Raw genomic sequence first — 17,950 nt, 5'->3', positions numbered from 1 at the left:
TTAGGTTTGTAATTATATATGTCTAATCTGACTAGAATTCTAAGTTCCTTTTTTTTTTAAAATTTGGTAATTTTGATATATTAAATCTTTTTTTTGTTATATGATTTTTAAAGTACTTCAGAATTTTCTGATTTACTATCTTTATTAATTAATAAATAGTTTATATGGTTTACGAATTAGTTAATTATATGTATAGTAATTATATGTATAGTATAGGTATTATTAATAAATAAAAATGAATTCTAATTTCTTTTTTTGTGCAAGATTTTTATTGAATTTTAAGAGTTGATTTTTTGTAAAGATTTTTTTAGAAAGGAAAAATATGTTTCTGTGTATGTAAATAAGTATTTTGTTATTTGAATGTAAATATATATATTAATAGAAAAAAGTTTATATAGTTTTGAAAAAAATATCAATTCTCATTTTAAACAATAAACTTTTTTATGCGAAAAGATAGAACTTGAATTCGGAATTTTTCTTTTTGTATTTAATCAATTGTAGATTTGTATGATTTTATAGATTCTTTTTCTGCGTATCTTAGAAGTCTTATCAACGATATTTGTTAAATTACGTTTAATTTTACTTGTAGATTTAATAAATATATTTATTTATATTTCAAGATATTTTAACGTGAAAAAATAGTACTTTTAAATGGTTTTCCTATTTTTATTAAAATGTATAATGTTTCTAGAACTGTTTCCTTGTTTTGGAAAAGAATTAGGTTTACGTCAATATGTTTGTCTGTTTTTGGAGTTGGATCTTTATATTATTATGTTTCAAGTCAAGAGAAAGATTATTTGAACCAAGATTCTTATTCTTCTTGTATAATTCGTAAGGTTCGCCGTTTATCTGCTTCAACATGTTTATATGAACTTGAATTTAATCGTCCGTCTAAGCATTTTGAAGATTTGCCGATTCAGAGTGTTTTATTGAAGAATTCTGATATGCAGATACAACGTCACTATACTCCCATTTTTCTTGATCCTTCTAGTGTTGTTTTGCTTGTTAAATGTTATGAAGATGGAGAAGTGAGTCGTTGGATTCATAAAAAATGTATAGGTGATCGTATTGAACTTCGAGGGCCATTTTTAGAATGGGCATGGGATAAGTATCGCTGGAAAAGGGTTCTTTTTGTAAGCATTTTTCTTTGACTGTATGATATTTAATATAGAAAGATTGCGGGTGGTACGGGAATTGCGCCAGCTTATCAGCTTTTATCTTATGTTTTTAAAAATAGAGATGAACATACTCCTGAATTCCATTTGATGTATGCAAATAGAACTCCAAATGAGATATTGTTAAAGGAAGAATTAGATTGCTTACAAAGAAAATATCCAAAAAATCTTAAAATTACATACTTTGTAGACATGTCTTTAGATAATAAGGTTTCTGATAAATATTTTGTCAGAACAATCAATTTGCAAGATATAAAACATGCGTTTCCTTCTTCAATTCATGCTGATCCACATACTATTGTTTTAGTATGTGGAACGGATGGATTTGTAAGTTATATTGCAGGCCCTAATGGCATATTGCATCGAGAACAAGGAAGTCGTGGAGGGTTATTAGAAAAAACGAATTATTTAAACGTTTGGAAATTATAAAAATATATAAGGAGTAAAAATAATGATAAATTAATATTAATGGTTATTTTAAGAATAAAAATTTGATATTAAATAGTGGGTTCAGTATTTAAAAGTTCTCTTAAACAATTACTTATAAATGGTAATTTATTACTTTGGATGGGTAAAGCATTGATGTCATTTTCAGCATTTTTGTTTTTTTTAGGACAATCAATAAATGAAACTGCTTCTGTTGAAGAATTGGTATCAATTGTTTTAAGTATTTGTTGAAATTTATAAAATAAAATCTCTGCTCTTTGAAGTGTAGATTCAAGATCTATCGTCATAGAAAGATCATTTACTATTATTATTAGCTAAGATAGATATGTAGAGTTGAATACTATATTTTAAAATTTCATCAAAATCTTTAAGATGATCTATAATATATTAAATATATTTCTTTAAATAAAAATACACTTTCCCATGATAATGTTCTTGTGTTTATCAAGGATAGCTAATGCAACGAATAAATGGAATTGGGATGTTATATGATTTGTCCAAAGTCTCTAAAGTTTATTAAGATATAAACATAATAAAATAGCATTAAAAATACCTCCCATAGCCGTAAAACATCATCCCATTCGAATTCCCGTTTAAACCAGACTAATAACATTCGGAAAAAAAAGAAAAAATTCGTACTAGATGTATCTTCTAATATATATTTAAGAAAGTTTATCTTTATTTTTAAAAATACCTAAATATGTATAAAGTTTTGGATCCATAAGATGTATTAATTGATCAAGGATTATTAATTGTTTTCTCATTCCAGATTGATCTTCAAAAAAATTATATTGCTATATTTTATTTAAAATAAAAAAAAGATATAAATAATATATACCATTCGTTTCATAAACCCTACAAAAGCCCAAAAGCTTAGTATTTCATTTTCCATAATAACATATAATGGTGATAATAAATCACACATTCCTGTTTTGTTAGATTAGTGATTAAATATTAATAAAATACCTTGAACGTATCCAAGGGTTTTGTTATATTCATTGTATGTTAAAAGAATATCCCTCATCGTTTTCAAATGAGGGTTTTCTTCTAAAAGGTATGAATCTAAAGTATTGTGAGGTACGGTATCGCTCATAAAATATTTGGTTTGTTTATCAGTCCTGCAAACATCTTTTTCTATAATTTTTTATAGTATATACATACATGTTTGAATTTTTTACCTATTTGATGTTTTTGATCTTCAAATGTATCATCTACATTTTGTTTTTTGTTATTCAACCATTTTTCCTTTAATTGCATATACTTATTGCTTTTTTTTGAAAATATTGCTTTTCTTTCTTTTGATGATGAGTCCCATGGATAAATTTCAAGTAAAAAACACCAAACTTCTCTTCTTATATTAGGATGTATACTCTAGAAATTAGAATATTTTGATATCAATAAAATCTTACTCTATAAAAAATGGCTTCTTTTACTTTTTCTTTTGCTATTAATAGTTTCCCTTCATGATTGAACCATGATTTCCATTGCTTTTTTGAGATTGGTTCCTGATGTTGTATTTCAATATTATTTTCGAACGCGTTTAACTATTTAAAATGAATATTTAGATTGTAATTTGAAATTATTTTTACATTTAGCATTTCAAAATCTTCAAATGATGCTTCTTTAGTCCAAATATGTGTATTTCTATTATTCCATATAATTTTGTTACGTTTATCTCTTTCACTATCTTCAGCAATTCTTGCTGCCCATCGAGCAAGATAAAGACGAGCTATATCATATTCTTCAAATATGTTTACAGCGTTTTCAGAATTTAAGAATTTTTGTAATTTTGGATGAAGGTTAGATGAAAGAGATTTTTTTGTAAATGATATATTGAGAATATTTTTGGTTTTTTCACGAGAGAAATTAGTAATTCGACTAAAGCGTTCTAAAATATTCCACCTAACTTGTTTATATGATTCTTTAAATGTTTCCATTTTTGCATCTTTATTTTTTTCTATATTTCGTATTCTTTCTTGATTATAATATATCGATTTGTTAGACACTGTATTAAAAGAATCTACTAAATACATATTTTCATCTGTTTGTGAACTAAAGAATGTCATTTTTATACAAAATATGTATATAATTAACTGTTTTATATTTATTATAGATTTTAGTTGTGCAAGGAGACAGTTGCCGCCCCATATTATTTCTTCTTTTTCAGAAAATATGTTTAAATTTTCTTTTGATTCAAATGTGTTGCATAGACTCGCATTTATATAATTTTCATCTATAATGAAAAAACAATTTAGTATAAATATGATATATTTAAATTCTAACCATCAAAAAAAAGAGTTAAATAGTTACTCTTCCCATATGCATTAATAGTAATAGAACCTTTTTTTTCGCTCTTGGATGGAGGTTTTACTAATATACTCTGTATTTTTAAAAGAGAGATAAAACGTATATGTTTATGAAAATCTAATGGATTAAATCTAATATAAATATCTTCTTTAATTTTGTTATTATAATTGTTGGAATCCATTATTTTATATTTTTCGTAATCATCACTAAATGTTATAATTGAATCAGGAATCCAGAGAAGTGAAATATTTTCTGCATGAATGGATGTGGTTAATTGTTGTTTTTGTATTTTTTCAACAAGAATAACATGACCGATACTATTGTTTCTAGTGGAGGATTCTTCATAAATATAGGTCTTATAATGTGTTATTCTATGTATGAATTTTTATATTTTTTACTTTAGATTTACTAAAAATTAATTTTGTTTTTTCTTGAAGATTAAAATATTGATAGATATCATTCCATTCATCTGTATATGTATATTTGTCCTTTTCCTTATCCAAAATGCTTTCTGTGCATGAACCCATTTGCATTTTTATATTTACTTATTTATATTTTTATTTGAAATTTTGATAAGAAAATGTTAAAAGGAAAAATCATAATAGAAATTAAGATGAAAAAAAATAAAAGTTTATAAATGCGATTTTTTAATATTTATAAGTATAAAAAAGTTTGAAATTTACATTTTAAAAATGAAATATAAAGTATTAAAAACATTTATAGTATTATATAATAATAAATAGTATAAAGAGAAAAAATAAGGATAAAGACTATAAAGAATTTACTGTTTATGTACTTTTTTTGTTTTTAAGTTTTACTTTTTTCATAGATGCTTGACGTTCTCGAAGTGCTTTGTAGCGTTTATCTGTACCCATAAAATGATCCCACCATCTAAAACTAGTAGAATAGCAGTTTACAAATATCTTAAAAATATCTTTAGTTTATAAACTATAAGATGAATCTATAATACCTCGTGATGTGCATCATGATGCTCTGCTCCACTCCAAAATGGAATAAATTTATTTAAACTCCATGGAAAATCATAGCCTGAATGCGCGTCTATAGCTTGAAAGAGCCTTAAAGTAATCCATATATAGACTGTAAAAAGATGAAGGTCTCCTGTAAAAAAACACCAAAGAATGGGACTTCCAATAGTTCCAAGTCCAAGAATTAGAACTTCTGCAGGATGCGCATACTCTGCTGCAAGACCAAATGGTGCAGAGTATTTGTGATGAAGCTTGTGGATATGTTTGTATAATGGTCCCCAGTGCAATGCTCTATGAGCCCAATAATGAAAAGTATCTTCCATGATAAAAAAAATAAGAATATGAAGAAACATTTTTGAAAGATTAGGAAATGGTGTAGCAATAGACATTCCAAAATACTGAGTAAGTGGATGAAAAAGCCAAATTTGCGGAAGTTCAACAGTGAAATGTGAAATAAGAACCAACTTTGTACAACTCCACTGTTCTCTAAATGTTGGTACTTTTCCCTAGAAAAAATGTAAGATTGTATATTTTTCCAAAGCTTAAATTTACAGCTTGTAACTTCCATCGTCTGAAATAGGGAATAGCATCAATAATAACCCATGGAAGACATCGTCCAAAATATACGATTTCGTGAATCATAAATGACATAATACCTATTATAATAAGTATTTTTCTGCTATTTATATCACAAAATAGTCACTATTTACCTGTGGCAAGTGTATCATTTTGTATATAGGTATACCACGTTGACCATAGACGTTCTATCAAAGAAAGTTGAGGATATATGTTTCCAATATTATTCCAAGCATTAGAAAAAGATTCGAATAATGTTTTATTTTCAAAACTAGGCAGTTATATATTTGTATGTATAAATAGTATCCCTAAAACTTACACAATAGATGACATAGTATTAAGATGGTTTTTTACAATAAGCTAAGTTTTATTTTTTCTTTTCAGAAAAATTATTTTTATGTTTCCTTACGTTTCTTTTTTATTTTTTGTGAATTATTAATATTTTGTTTTAAATAAATTGACTTTTTTAATTTTTTTAATTGACATTGGATGTAGAGTTATTTGTACGATTTTCGGTTTTTATGGATTTTTTGGGTTGATAATATTTTTTGAAAAAAAAAAAAACTATAAATATCTTTTTCTTCTGTAATTTTTTAGTAATAGAACATAAAAATATTTAGAATAAATAAAAAAAATGAACTTATATATTTTTTTAGTTGATAGACATTATAAATGATTATAAGTAAAAGCTTTATTTAAAAAGATATTTATATTACACATTATATTGTTTTATGATTCTTCATTTACGTCATTAAATTAATAATTTTTTATTTATTTTATTTTATGATTTTTATATATTATACTTAGTCGAAGTTTTTTAGTTATCGACAAATCTATTTTTTACGGGTTTGGATAAGTTAACAAAAGTTTTAGCCTTAATGCTTGCTTTTCTATTTGGTAAAGCATATATTTGTTTCTAGAGGATGTAAGTACTACTGATTAGATATATTTAATTGATTTTATTAATTTGAAATTTTTTTAGTTGTATGATAATAGTGAGATAAAACTTACTGTTATTGAATACGGATAGATAATATGAACTCATTAGAGAGTCGCCAGGTGTTTAGTAAAGGTTTTTCTGAGTGTTTTTAGATTATATAGTTGATAGAAGTAGAGGAAAATCATGGGCAGAGAATGTGGGATCGTATAGTAAGTGCTACAGGTGCTATTTCTAAGGCAGTAGCGGATAAATATGTTGCAATTGTAAAAGAGGATGAGGACCACAATATAGATAATGAAGACCAGTCAAAAGTTTCTAGAGTATTAAGGGAATATTATATTCGTAAGACTGGATGTCTTCCTGATTGGTTGATGGACTCCAAGACACCTAAAGTTTCAAGTGTAAAAAGTTTTGAAAGCGCTTCAGGTCATCATTCTTCTTCAAATTTTAATGCTATAGAAAGTACAAAGTCTATGCCTGTGTCATTTCGTGACATTTATGATTCAACTCCAAAACATTTTGAATCTATAGTAAAATCAACTACTTTTAGTGTTGATGAAAGTCGACATCGAAATTTATCTGCTAGTGAACGTTTGCGTGAAAAATTATCAACAAGACGGAATACGGATTATAATTAAGGTTATAATAATGATGGTATAATGTTTAGTTTGAATTAGTTATTTGAGTTGTCATTTTTAAATATCATTCTATGACATATATTTATTTGAAATGACAAAAAAATTTAGCAATAATGGAAATATGTTTCTGTATTATATAACTTCTATATTAATTATAATTTTAAATGATACTAAATATGTATTTAATGTATGCAATATTGGCAATTAGGTAAATATGAATTGATTTTTTAAATAAATATAAATATTTAGTTTTATAATATTTTTATATAATTTTCCGATAGATACAAATTATGTTTTTTCATCTACTAATTGGTTTTCTTGCTCATATTCCAATTCAATATATGATTTGCCTACTATTAGTTTAATGATTTTTCATTTTATTATATTAAGCTTACTTTTTTTGGATTCTAATTTTTTATTTCCGTGTTTTCTTTTTTTTTGGAAAATATTTTCTATCTCTTGTTCGTTGATATCCCTTCTATCGATATCGCTTTCACTTTCGTGATTACTTGATACATCAGATTTGTTAATAATACTATTTTTTTTAAATTTATATTTTTCAGACCATTCTTCTAAGTCACTTTCTTCGCTGGTATCACTAAGAAATTCTATTTGTTCTTCACTATTTTCATATTCGGATTGACTTTCATTTTTTTTTTGGTTTTTATGTGATTCTGAGACTTTTTTCCAGACTTCGGGTTCAACATTGAGTGGCTTTTTTCCATATATCCCGTTTTTAAGTCTTTCTAATAGCTCTTTTTGTATAGATTTTTCTAGTTTTGCTATTTGTAATGCTTTTTTTTCACGGGTTGCTTCACGTTGGGTCTGTTTTGGTTTGATTCCAACAAGTTTTGTTTGTTTCTTAAGAGAAAGTCTTTTGCTTTTGATTAGATATTGCGTAAGTTTTGTTAATCGTGCTTTGTTTTTGTATATAAGAAAATTTGACCAGTATAAAAGTTTTTCGTCAATCTAAATTATTAATTAAAAAATATAGATAAATACTATGTGTTTATGCTTGTTTTAATGCTTTTATATAGTTTTTTGACAATTTCACTTTTTCCCATGTTTTTGATGGCATATGTGATCTTTCTATTGTCTTTATATATAAATAAAGAATGCCATTCTTTTCTTTAATAGTGGCATATTGTGAATTTGCAAGAGGACAGGATTGGCGATTACACATTCCAGTTACATTGTACTTTTGGATATTAGTCAAGTATTTTAAAAAAAAATAATTTTACTTCATTTCTACAAAAGTTTTGTGTGTTTGTTCTATTGATGGATTAGTTATTTGTTTTTATAAGAAAAAAATTTGAGAACTTTATTTTATAAGAGCAAAAATTTTGGTTAATTACTTGCCAAACAACATCATCCATTTTTTGTTTTTTTTTTTTTTTGAGTAGCTAGATTTAGTGTGCTATCGAGTTTTCGTCTAAAAATGTTATCTTTAAAGAATAATGTTTAAATTTGTTTAGATAGAATATAGAATATAATCTTATAAAGAGGTTTTTTGTTTTCTATGCATAGACAAGTACTTTATTGGTCTCTGAAAAATACTTTGTTTTATCGTGCTTTATACACATCTAAAACGATTTACGCTTTATCAACTCCTTTAGGTAAATCAGCTATTGCTGTAATAAGAATCTCAGGACCTGAATCATTTCGTGTAATTATATTTTGACTGTTGGATCTTGAATGTTTAAAATGTTTTTAGGTAGTTGAGGCCCTTTGTCCTTCAAGAAAGCTTCCAAAGTCAAGATATTTGAGTCTCCGAGAGATTAAACATCCAAAAACTGGTGAACTTTTAGATAGGGCATGTTTGCTTTTATTTGATGGTCCTTGTTCTTTTACAGGTGAAGATATGGCTGAGCTTCATGTTCATGGAGGAGCAGCGATCATTCGATCTATTTTAGATGCTATTGCTAATAGTCATTGTGATGTTGAATATGCAGAACCTGGGGAGTTTTCTAGAAGGTCTTTTGAGAATGGGAAATTAGATCTTACTCAAGCTGAAGGAATATATGATATGATTAATGCGGAAACTGAAGAACAAAGAAAGTTGGCCATTCGGCAAATTGACGTATGATTATTATGGTTAATTTGTAAAGCTGATTATTTGAGGGATCTTTAAAGCGTATTTATGAGAGATGGAAAGAAGAATTAGTTGACTATAGATGTCATCTTGAAGCTATTATAGATTTTGGCGAAGATGATGATATCAATGATGATATTTATTTTCAAAGTTTGTGAAAAAATCTAACTATATAATTATTTAGAAGTTTAGTATATAAAAAGGTTGAGGGCTTTGTAGTTAGACTTCAGGATCATTTAAAAATGTCTGTTTGTGGTGAATTATTAAGACATGGTATAAAAGTGTCCATTTTTGGGTTACCAAATGCTGGAAAATCTTCTCTTTTAAATGTAATTACTAGAAGATCTGCAAGTATTGTATCTTCAGAACCAGGGACAACACGTGATGTTATTGATGTTATTGTTGATATAGGAGGATTTCCTGTAATATTTAGTGATACTGCTGGTTTAAGGCAAGGAAACAATATTGATTTTATTGAAAAAGAAGGGATAAGAAGGGCTTATGAAAATATTGAAAAGGCATCTATACGTATATGTGTTTTAGATATCACTGATATTGAAGCTAATATATCTGCTCTTCGATATTTATTTATGCGTCAAAATATGATTAATTATCAGTTAACTATTTTGGTTTTAAATAAAATTGATTTAGTAAAGCCAGAAAAATATAAAGATTTAAAAAAAATTGAATTGTTGACAGGAGTTGCTTCTAATTTGATTTTTCCCGTTTCCTGTCAAACTAATATAGGTATTTATGATTTAATGCTTTCTCTTAATAATCAATTAAAAAAAATTGTTTGGTCTGAAAGTAATCAGGAAATTGTTGGAATAAATTCTAGGCATAAGGGACACATTGAAAAGTGTTTAGATTATCTGAATGTCTTTTTAGGTGGGTTTTTGAATGAGAAATATATAAGATTAATATTTAAAGAATGCGGTGACAAAGATATAGTTATTAGTGCTGAAAATTTAAGATATGCAAGTGATGAATTGGGTAAAATTTATGGGCACATTAATGCAGAAGAAGTCCTTGATGCTATTTTCTCAAAATTTTGTATTGGGAAATAAAATACATTATATTTTTGTTATAATTTTTAATATATATATATATATATTAGTATTGTTTGTATAAAATTTCTAATATTATTTTTTATATTTTTATTGAGCTGTTTCAGCTGTTTAAAGTTATTAAGAATACTCTGAAATGTTTATAATTATTAATATTTGTAAGAATTTTATGGTTGAGTTTTTGTTTTTTTATAAATGAGTGTTGAATTTTCGTCATTATCGCTATCATTAAATGCATAGTTAATGACATCTTCATCATTTAATCTTATTCTTTCATTGTGAGAAAATAGTCGAAGCGGTATTTTCATGCTATTGAAATTAGAAATAAAATTAAAAATAAAAGTTGGTCCATTCCCGTTTGGAATGAGTTTAATGGCCCGTTTATAACTAAGTATAAGTATAATAGCAGCAATAATTGTTAGAAAAATTGTAAAGAGAAATGAATAAAAAAATGGTACTTTTTCACTATATGTAGTTCCTGTTGACGTATTAATTTTTATGGATTGTTTATTATTTATTATATACTTTTATACAATAATAGATTTATCATTACATAAATATTAATAAAAAAGTTTTTCATTAAATTTGAATTTTTGATGACGTTAAATACTTTGAATTTTTAAAAAAATAAATTCAATATTAAATTAAATGTATATATAAAGGATATTTTTGATCTTTTTAAATTGTTTAAATATTAGTTGTAAATAATTGGTTTTTAGTTTTAAATGTGTGATATTTGAAAAAAATTTTATTAATTTTAGTTTTTTGACGTTTTAAGGCCTTGCTTTTGTTTATTCTCGAGTTTTTATGTACTTATATATGTAGAAAATTGTTTGAAATCTTATATAGGTATAAATACTAAAATAATGTTGTATTAGAATTATGTTTTATTTTTGATGAATACCTAGTTATATATTATTTTAACGGTTTATAAAAATTGAAGTATTTGCTTTAAAAAGTAAAATCATTAAATAATTTTAATATGTATAATTTTTTTTATAAATATAGAAATTATAAATTGTTACAAAAGTCTAAAATTATAAATTATAAAATAAAAAATAAATTTTTATGATATAGAATTTAAATCGATATGTTAGTTGGATATAAATATATTTTAAAATTAAATACATAGGTTTGTTTTTTTATTAAATTGCTTATAATTATAGTGGTAATTAAAATTATTAATTTTAAAATTATTTATATTTAATTTTTATATAATTATAATATGTTTTAAATATTTTTTTATTTTTTATTATTTGAAATGATTTACAGAATTGTACATTTTATTATAAAGATTTTATAAATTAAGGGGTCATGATGTTTAACATAAATTATAATATATTTAAGTTTTAAAAAATATAAAAATAAAATATAAAAATATTAAAAATTGTTTATGAAATATTCTTGCTGTAATTTTTATATTTATGATGTATTTTTATATTTAACGCGCTTATATAATAAATATTTAATAAAGTAATTGATTTTTAAATGTTAAATCTTTTTAAATAATAAATTTATTAAATAATAAATTTATTGATTTTGTAACAAAAATTATTATAAATTATATATTTCAAGAAATTTAGTTTATTTTTAAAAATCTATATTTTTAAAATATATTTATTTAAAACATTAATATATTTTTTTAATTTTAATTTAAAAATTAAAATATTGCTTACGATAAAATATTTAATGGACGAAAGTACAATGAAAAATATAATTATAGTTATATTTTTAGAAGTTTTTTAAAAGTAAAAAATAGAACTTTGAATTTGATAACAATTATTGATAATAAATATTTTTTTTAAATGACTAATAGTTTTTTAAATTTTTCGTATATTTATTTAAAATATTGTTTTTAGTTTTTTTTGAAAAATCAAAATAAATAAATTAATAAAATATAATAATTTTTTTGTTTTTTTTTTTGATGTAATTTTTTTTAATAGTATAAACTTGAAAACTTTTAGTTTATTGCTTATTTTTTTACGTTTCGAAAATCTTTACAATGCTGATTTAAAATTATAGTTATTAAGTTTAGTAAATTATTTTTAAATATTAAATATTATAAAAGAAAGAATCAATATTAGTAATATAAGATAGATGGTTGATATGAAATAGCAAAAATATATAAAGAATTGGATAAATGAGATATGCAAGAAAAGATACCAAGAAAGAAAACATCTGTAGAATCATCTCAACAACAGTGTTTTGGAAAACGCATTAGAGGGATTTTGAACAAGGATAGGAAGTGTGATGATAATCTATCTTCTGTTCCTTATGGTGAAACTATGGTATCTGGAATGCGTCCTATAATACTTGGACATACATCTTCGAAGAGTGCATTAGAAATTACTGATGGATGTAGCTTTGTTTCTTCCGAAAATTCTGGTGTTCTTCTCTTTTTGTTACTTGGAATATTGCTGATGTTATTTAAGTAGGCTCAATTAAAAGTTGTGGTTATCCTAGTATATCTGCTTCTAGTGGTTCGAAAACAGCTGTATTCCATCAAAATGCTCCATATAGAAAATCAAATGTCTCTATTGGTTCATCCAATGGGTTTGGAAGACGCAATTTTAGCGATGATCAACGTAGTGCTTCAAGTTCTCGTAGTTCATATTCTGAGGATATTCAGCGATTGGGGTTTTTTTCCTACAATGCGATAGGAACAAATGGTGAATTTTCTTTTGAAAAACCAAAAGACGATTCTGTTATTGAGCATATGTTTGTTGAGCTTCTTGTATGTTTTTTTAATTATGTAATAATAATTTATTTATTTATTTAGAATATGAAGAATGTTCCCCTTGATGCTCGTGGAAAAATGATGGGTTGGTCAGCTTTTAAGAAATGGCAGATGATATATCAAGATGCTCTTCAAGAATATCAAAACAAAGTGTGCTTTATATGGTCTTTATATTTTATTAATTTCTTTATAGAAAAAATGGATTACTTCTCATGGTTATGAGGGAGATAAAGGTTCTCCTCAATGGTTTGTTAGGAAAATTGTTGACAATTCTATTAAAATTAAACAATTATCAACGTTAAGTCTTTCTTTACGGACTCAACCTATTAGGTATAAACTATTTTTTATTTAATATGTTAATGGTATGATTAGTTGGGTAAAATCATTTATTAAGTGTCAAGGGCAAGTCGCTTTAACTAATGTTTTAAGTCATATAACTCAGCGTGTTAATAAGTATTATATTTTTATTTTTTTGTCTTGTTAATAATTCATTAGGCGTGATGATGATATACTTAAAGAGTTGGAGATTTTGAAATGTCTTAAGTCGCTTTTAAACAATACTGTTTGTTTTTATTTGCATATATATATATATATATTAATTAATTAATTAGTATGGAGCTGATGATGCTATTGAGCATCAGTCTTGCGTAAATTCAGTAGCGAGTTCTTTACTTTCACCGCATCTTCCCTCTCGGAAACTTGCTGCTGAGGTTTTAACTTTTATATGTCATTGGGATAAACCAAATGGGCATTCTGTTGTATTACTTGCTATGGAGCATTTGCGGTCTTATTTGGGCGAGCTTGGTCGTTTTGATGCATGGATGAGAGTTCTTGAGCTTACTGTGGATGGAAGAGGAAAAATGGGAAGTCTTGTTGGTGCCAGTGATGAAATACGTCGTGGTGGAATAGGTGTTGAAAATATTCTTATGGAATATGCTCTTGCAAATCTTTTTTTGATTAATTCTTTATGTAATGGTGCTGACGATGTTCGAGAGAGATTACATATTCGCAGTCAGTTTAAAACATGTGGTTATCAAAGAATGGCTTTAAAAATGCAGCAGTTTCATCATGATGTAATAGATCGTCAACTTGAAAAATTTGAAAATGATGAAGCACTTGATTATGAAGATTTGTTTGAAAAGGATGCTCGGGATGAGATTAGGAATTTAGATAATCCATTGGAGTTGATGGGTATAATATGGAAGCGAATTGAGGGTACTAGGGCTCAAGATTTTTTTCTTTCTACATTACAACATCTTTTATTGATACGTGATGACGGAGAGGATCGTTCTAAAGTTTTTCAGCTTATTGATGCTATTCTTACTTACGTTGTTATGGATCATCGTATGACTGGAATGGATCCTACTCATGCTCTGAATTTTTCTATACAAGGTGTTGTTAGTAAACTTCTTACTGATGAGGAAGCTCGAAAGGCCGTAGAGGAAGCTAAGGAAGCTCGTATGATTGCAGAAAGGGTTACTATAGAAAGAGATACTATGGCTGCTGAGATTGCTGCTGGTGCTGATGGTTTGGTTGGGAGATTAAAAAAAGAGTTAATGGAGCAAGCTGAAGCGCTTGAAACTCAAAGAAGACAAAATGCTGTTTTGAGAAGTGAAGTAGAGGAATTACAGAGAGTTCATATGTTGCAACTTCAGAAAAGTGAGATTGAAACAAGAGAACTTTATATGATAATACGTGACGCAAGTCCTGAAATTTGGAAAAATAGGAAAGGTGTTCTTGATAGGAAAGCATTAATGGATAAATTGGAGAAACAGCTTGAACGTAAAAAAACAGAATTTAAATTAGAAGGGAAGGCTTGGCAAAATGCTTCTTCAAGTAAGCGTTTAAAAGTATTATATTATTTTATTTAAAAAAATATATTTATAGTGTATAGGAACTTCATGATCATATGGAGAAGCTTCAATTAGATACAAATGATATTAATTCTCAGATTATTAATGATACAAATCAAGTATTACAAACTCAAGATGCACAAGAAAATTTGTCGTTTTTTGGTTCAACTAGAATTAAATCTAATAAATACTCACCACATACCATTACACATCATTCAAGATCAACTGTACGGTCTATTTCTGCGAATTATATTCATGATACAAAAAGTGTATGTGGTATTCAACAAATAGTACAATATAAAAAGGAACATGTGGAAGAAAATACTAACTACGTTTTTATGGATGAACTTTCTTCTAAAATAAGACATTTTAATGATAACGACAATATGGATGATATTATTGGGCATGTTATATTTTCTGAAAGTCAGACCGAAAGTACTGATTTTGATCATTTTGGATGGAATGATGAAAATTTATCAAGTCATCCTCAAACTCAAGGCTCCCAAGTTTCTTTTTCTGATGAAAATACTATTCATAGAGCTTATTCTGAAGCTAGTACTGAAGATATTTCTATTCCTTCTTCACTGCCTCCTCCTCCTCCCCCTCCCCCTCCTCCTCCTCCTCCTCCTCCTCCTCCTCCCCTCCTCCTCCTCCTCCTCCTCCTCCTCCCCTCCTCCTCCCCTCCTCCTCCTCCCCCTCCTCCTCCTCCTCCCCCTCCTCCTTCTTTTAATATGGTTGTTACCGAACTTGTAGTTCCTGAGGATCCATCGGATGCATCTTCTCTTTTTTCACCTCCACTTACTCATTTGACGAATAAAACATCAATAATTACATGCAGTGATGCTGGTGCTCCTACATCTAATACTATTTCTTTACAATCTCAGGTTTTTGTAGAAAAATCTGGTACAGCTGTTAAAGAAATTCCTTTACATAGTGGAGAGGTTGGCAGAACAGGGCTTCCATTTATTAACCCGGAAATTAAAACACATATTATGATGATGAGACCAAAGAAGAAACTTAAGCCAATGCATTGGGATAAACTCGATACTGATGTAGAATATACTCTTTGGTCTCAAATGAAATTAGATCCTAATGCTCTCGCTGGAGTTCTTTCTAAAAAAGGTATATTGGATGAAATTGAAAAAGCGTTTGCTATGAAAGAGACGAAAATTATCAATACTAGGACTTCAAAGAAAAAAGAGTTTTTATCACCTGATCTTCAGCAACGTTTTGGTATAAATTTTCATAAATTTTCGAATTTATCTGTGACTGAAATTATGACTAAAATTCTTCATTGTGATTCTGACACTATGGATCTTGTTGATTTTCTTAGTGATGATAAATTATTGAGTATTGAACATTTAAAAGCAGGTTTGGAGCCTTATAGAACAGATTGGGTTGCTGGTGGAACAAGAATAAATCCTGAGAAGAATATAGAAGAACTTAGTCGGTGGGATCAAGTATATTTACATTTATTTATTGATTTGGGGCATTATTGGCAAAGAAGGATGATGGCATTAAAAATGAAAATTAATTTGGAACGTTCTTATACAGATCTAATTAGAGATATTAAGTGTATAGAGACAGCTGCGTTAGCTATAAAAGGTTCTCAGAATTTTAGGGAATTATTGGATGTAATTTTGCATGTTGGAAATTATATGAATGATTCTGGGAAACAGGCTCATGGGTTTAAAATGACAACACTTCAGAGACTTCCTATGACAAAAGATGATAGAAATTGTTTAACATTCTTACATTTAGTAGAAAAAGTAATTCGTACTAATTTTCCACGGCTGGAGGAATTTTTGGATGATTTTAAAGAGGTTAGTGCTGCTGCAAAGATTAATCTTGATCATATTACTTCAGAATGTAAAACATTGGTTGATACTGTTTTTAGCATTGAAAGAGCGCTTAATACAGGAAGTCTTAGTGATGCTTCTGTATTTCATCCTGAAGATAAAATACTGAATATTGTACTTCCGTTTTTACCTGAAGCAAAAAAAAAAGTTGGGTATATACAAGATCATCTTAGTAGTATGGAAACAACATTTGAGAATGTTTTAAGGTATTTTGGTGAAGAACCTTCAGATTTGCAAGCTAAATCAACATTTTTTCGTAAATTTGAGATGTTTTCTAAAGATTATAAGGTATTGATGTTTAATTATGTAATTTATAGTTAATAGATTTTTAGAAAGCACAAAAAGAAAATTTAGAGTATGAAGAAGAATCCCATCGTCAACTTCTTAGAAGAAGGGCGTTAAATGCTGCATCAAAAAGTAATATTTTGGATGCAGCAATGGATGAAAATGCTAAATCTGATACTTTCATTATGGATAATTTACTTGAAAAGCTTAGGGTAGCGCCTGCTGAAAACAGAAAAGCAAGGAGAAGACTAGTTGCTAAAAATCTACAACTTAACGGTTCTCATTCAGAAATTTCTAATACTCCAAAGAATAGTTCTATATGTTCTTCATCTCCTGTAGATGAATTGTCTATTAAAATGAGGGAGGTAGAAACAGAATATAATTCGTCCATTTCAAAATTATCTGTAGTAGAATCATCTACTTCTGTGATTCCAGCTGTTTCTGTATCATCAAGAACAATGTCAAACAAAGATGTTGCTGCAAAAGCACAAAGTATGCTTGAAGGTTTAAGATGTGGAAAAATATCAAAAGCCTCTGTATTAAAACTAAGTGATAATTCGCCAATGAATGACTCAGATTGTTTAGGGAATAATGCTCAGGATAAAATAAACAATATAGATTAAAATTCTTATTAGAAATTAGGAAATACTTTTGAAATTTAGAAGTTATAAAAATTAATAAGGGAATATTGTTAAAACTATGCGATTTTCAAAAAGTGGAATAATATTAGGATTTTTAAAAAAATTATAGTATGTTTTTTATGAAATATATTTTTTAATGCACTTTATCGAATGAGTTGATAAAAATTTATGTCTAAAATGTAACTTTATTGTCGATATATGATGGGTACTATATATGCATTTGTTTTAAGGAAATTGGTGTTATTGTTATTTAACGATACTATTTTATTAAATAATTTATGTATATTTTAGCATTTTTTGTTTTATGAAATTGTGTTTTTTGTTTTTAATTTTATAAATTTTTTTGT

At 26.8% G+C, this 17,950-nt stretch overlaps 8 protein-coding genes across 8 annotated transcripts; 4 read left to right on the top strand and 4 right to left on the bottom strand.

Annotated features, from left to right (window-relative positions):
• Positions 1–674: 674 nt before the first annotated feature.
• On the top strand, positions 675–1,604 carry T551_03428 (uncharacterized protein; the record flags this gene model as incomplete). The annotated part of the gene is made up of 2 exons (XM_018375691.1): positions 675–1,133; positions 1,176–1,604. 2 exons carry the CDS (start codon positions 675–677, stop codon positions 1,602–1,604), a joined length of 888 nt encoding a protein of 295 aa, XP_018228040.1.
• Positions 1,605–1,672: 68 nt separating this feature from the next.
• T551_03427 (GTPase-activating protein GYP7) lies at positions 1,673–4,462 on the bottom strand (the record flags this gene model as incomplete). Its single annotated transcript, XM_018375690.1, has 13 exons — positions 1,673–1,923; positions 1,964–1,999; positions 2,038–2,128; positions 2,176–2,273; positions 2,317–2,416; positions 2,461–2,549; positions 2,589–2,756; positions 2,801–2,993; positions 3,032–3,166; positions 3,212–3,674; positions 3,717–3,855; positions 3,906–4,284; positions 4,328–4,462. 13 exons carry the CDS (start codon positions 4,460–4,462, stop codon positions 1,673–1,675), a joined length of 2,277 nt encoding a protein of 758 aa, XP_018228039.1.
• Positions 4,463–4,717: 255 nt separating this feature from the next.
• On the bottom strand, positions 4,718–5,824 carry T551_03426 (methylsterol monooxygenase; the record flags this gene model as incomplete). The annotated part of the gene is made up of 5 exons (XM_018375689.1): positions 4,718–4,852; positions 4,900–5,421; positions 5,468–5,571; positions 5,626–5,762; positions 5,811–5,824. The coding sequence occupies 5 exons, from the start codon at positions 5,822–5,824 to the stop codon at positions 4,718–4,720; spliced, it is 912 nt and encodes a 303-aa protein (XP_018228038.1).
• A 702-nt stretch (positions 5,825–6,526) lies between these two features.
• On the top strand, positions 6,527–7,069 carry T551_03425 (uncharacterized protein; the record flags this gene model as incomplete). Its single annotated transcript, XM_018375688.1, has 2 exons — positions 6,527–6,550; positions 6,593–7,069. The coding sequence occupies 2 exons, from the start codon at positions 6,527–6,529 to the stop codon at positions 7,067–7,069; spliced, it is 501 nt and encodes a 166-aa protein (XP_018228037.1).
• Positions 7,070–7,357: 288 nt separating this feature from the next.
• Positions 7,358–8,445, bottom strand: T551_03424 (ribosome biosynthesis protein MAK16; the record flags this gene model as incomplete). Its single annotated transcript, XM_018375687.1, has 6 exons — positions 7,358–7,419; positions 7,465–8,038; positions 8,072–8,083; positions 8,124–8,267; positions 8,311–8,341; positions 8,390–8,445. 6 exons carry the CDS (start codon positions 8,443–8,445, stop codon positions 7,358–7,360), a joined length of 879 nt encoding a protein of 292 aa, XP_018228036.1.
• Positions 8,446–8,588: 143 nt separating this feature from the next.
• Positions 8,589–10,228, top strand: T551_03423 (tRNA modification GTPase TrmE; the record flags this gene model as incomplete). Its single annotated transcript, XM_018375686.1, has 4 exons — positions 8,589–8,735; positions 8,784–9,149; positions 9,191–9,311; positions 9,354–10,228. The coding sequence occupies 4 exons, from the start codon at positions 8,589–8,591 to the stop codon at positions 10,226–10,228; spliced, it is 1,509 nt and encodes a 502-aa protein (XP_018228035.1).
• Positions 10,229–10,395: 167 nt separating this feature from the next.
• T551_03422 (uncharacterized protein) lies at positions 10,396–10,778 on the bottom strand (the record flags this gene model as incomplete). Its single annotated transcript, XM_018375685.1, has 2 exons — positions 10,396–10,706; positions 10,754–10,778. 2 exons carry the CDS (start codon positions 10,776–10,778, stop codon positions 10,396–10,398), a joined length of 336 nt encoding a protein of 111 aa, XP_018228034.1.
• A 1,597-nt stretch (positions 10,779–12,375) lies between these two features.
• Positions 12,376–17,585, top strand: T551_03421 (uncharacterized protein; the record flags this gene model as incomplete). Its single annotated transcript, XM_018375684.1, has 9 exons — positions 12,376–12,613; positions 12,661–12,962; positions 13,008–13,115; positions 13,159–13,295; positions 13,338–13,418; positions 13,461–13,527; positions 13,577–14,815; positions 14,860–16,965; positions 17,010–17,585. 9 exons carry the CDS (start codon positions 12,376–12,378, stop codon positions 17,583–17,585), a joined length of 4,854 nt encoding a protein of 1,617 aa, XP_018228033.1.
• Positions 17,586–17,950: the final 365 nt, after the last annotated feature.

This window comes from Pneumocystis jirovecii (assembly GCF_001477535.1).
Source record: "Pneumocystis jirovecii RU7 chromosome Unknown supercont1.17, whole genome shotgun sequence".
In the NCBI taxonomy this organism is placed as follows: Eukaryota; Fungi; Ascomycota; class Pneumocystomycetes; order Pneumocystales; family Pneumocystaceae; genus Pneumocystis; species Pneumocystis jirovecii.
This window is presented reverse-complemented; position numbering and strand designations above follow the sequence as displayed.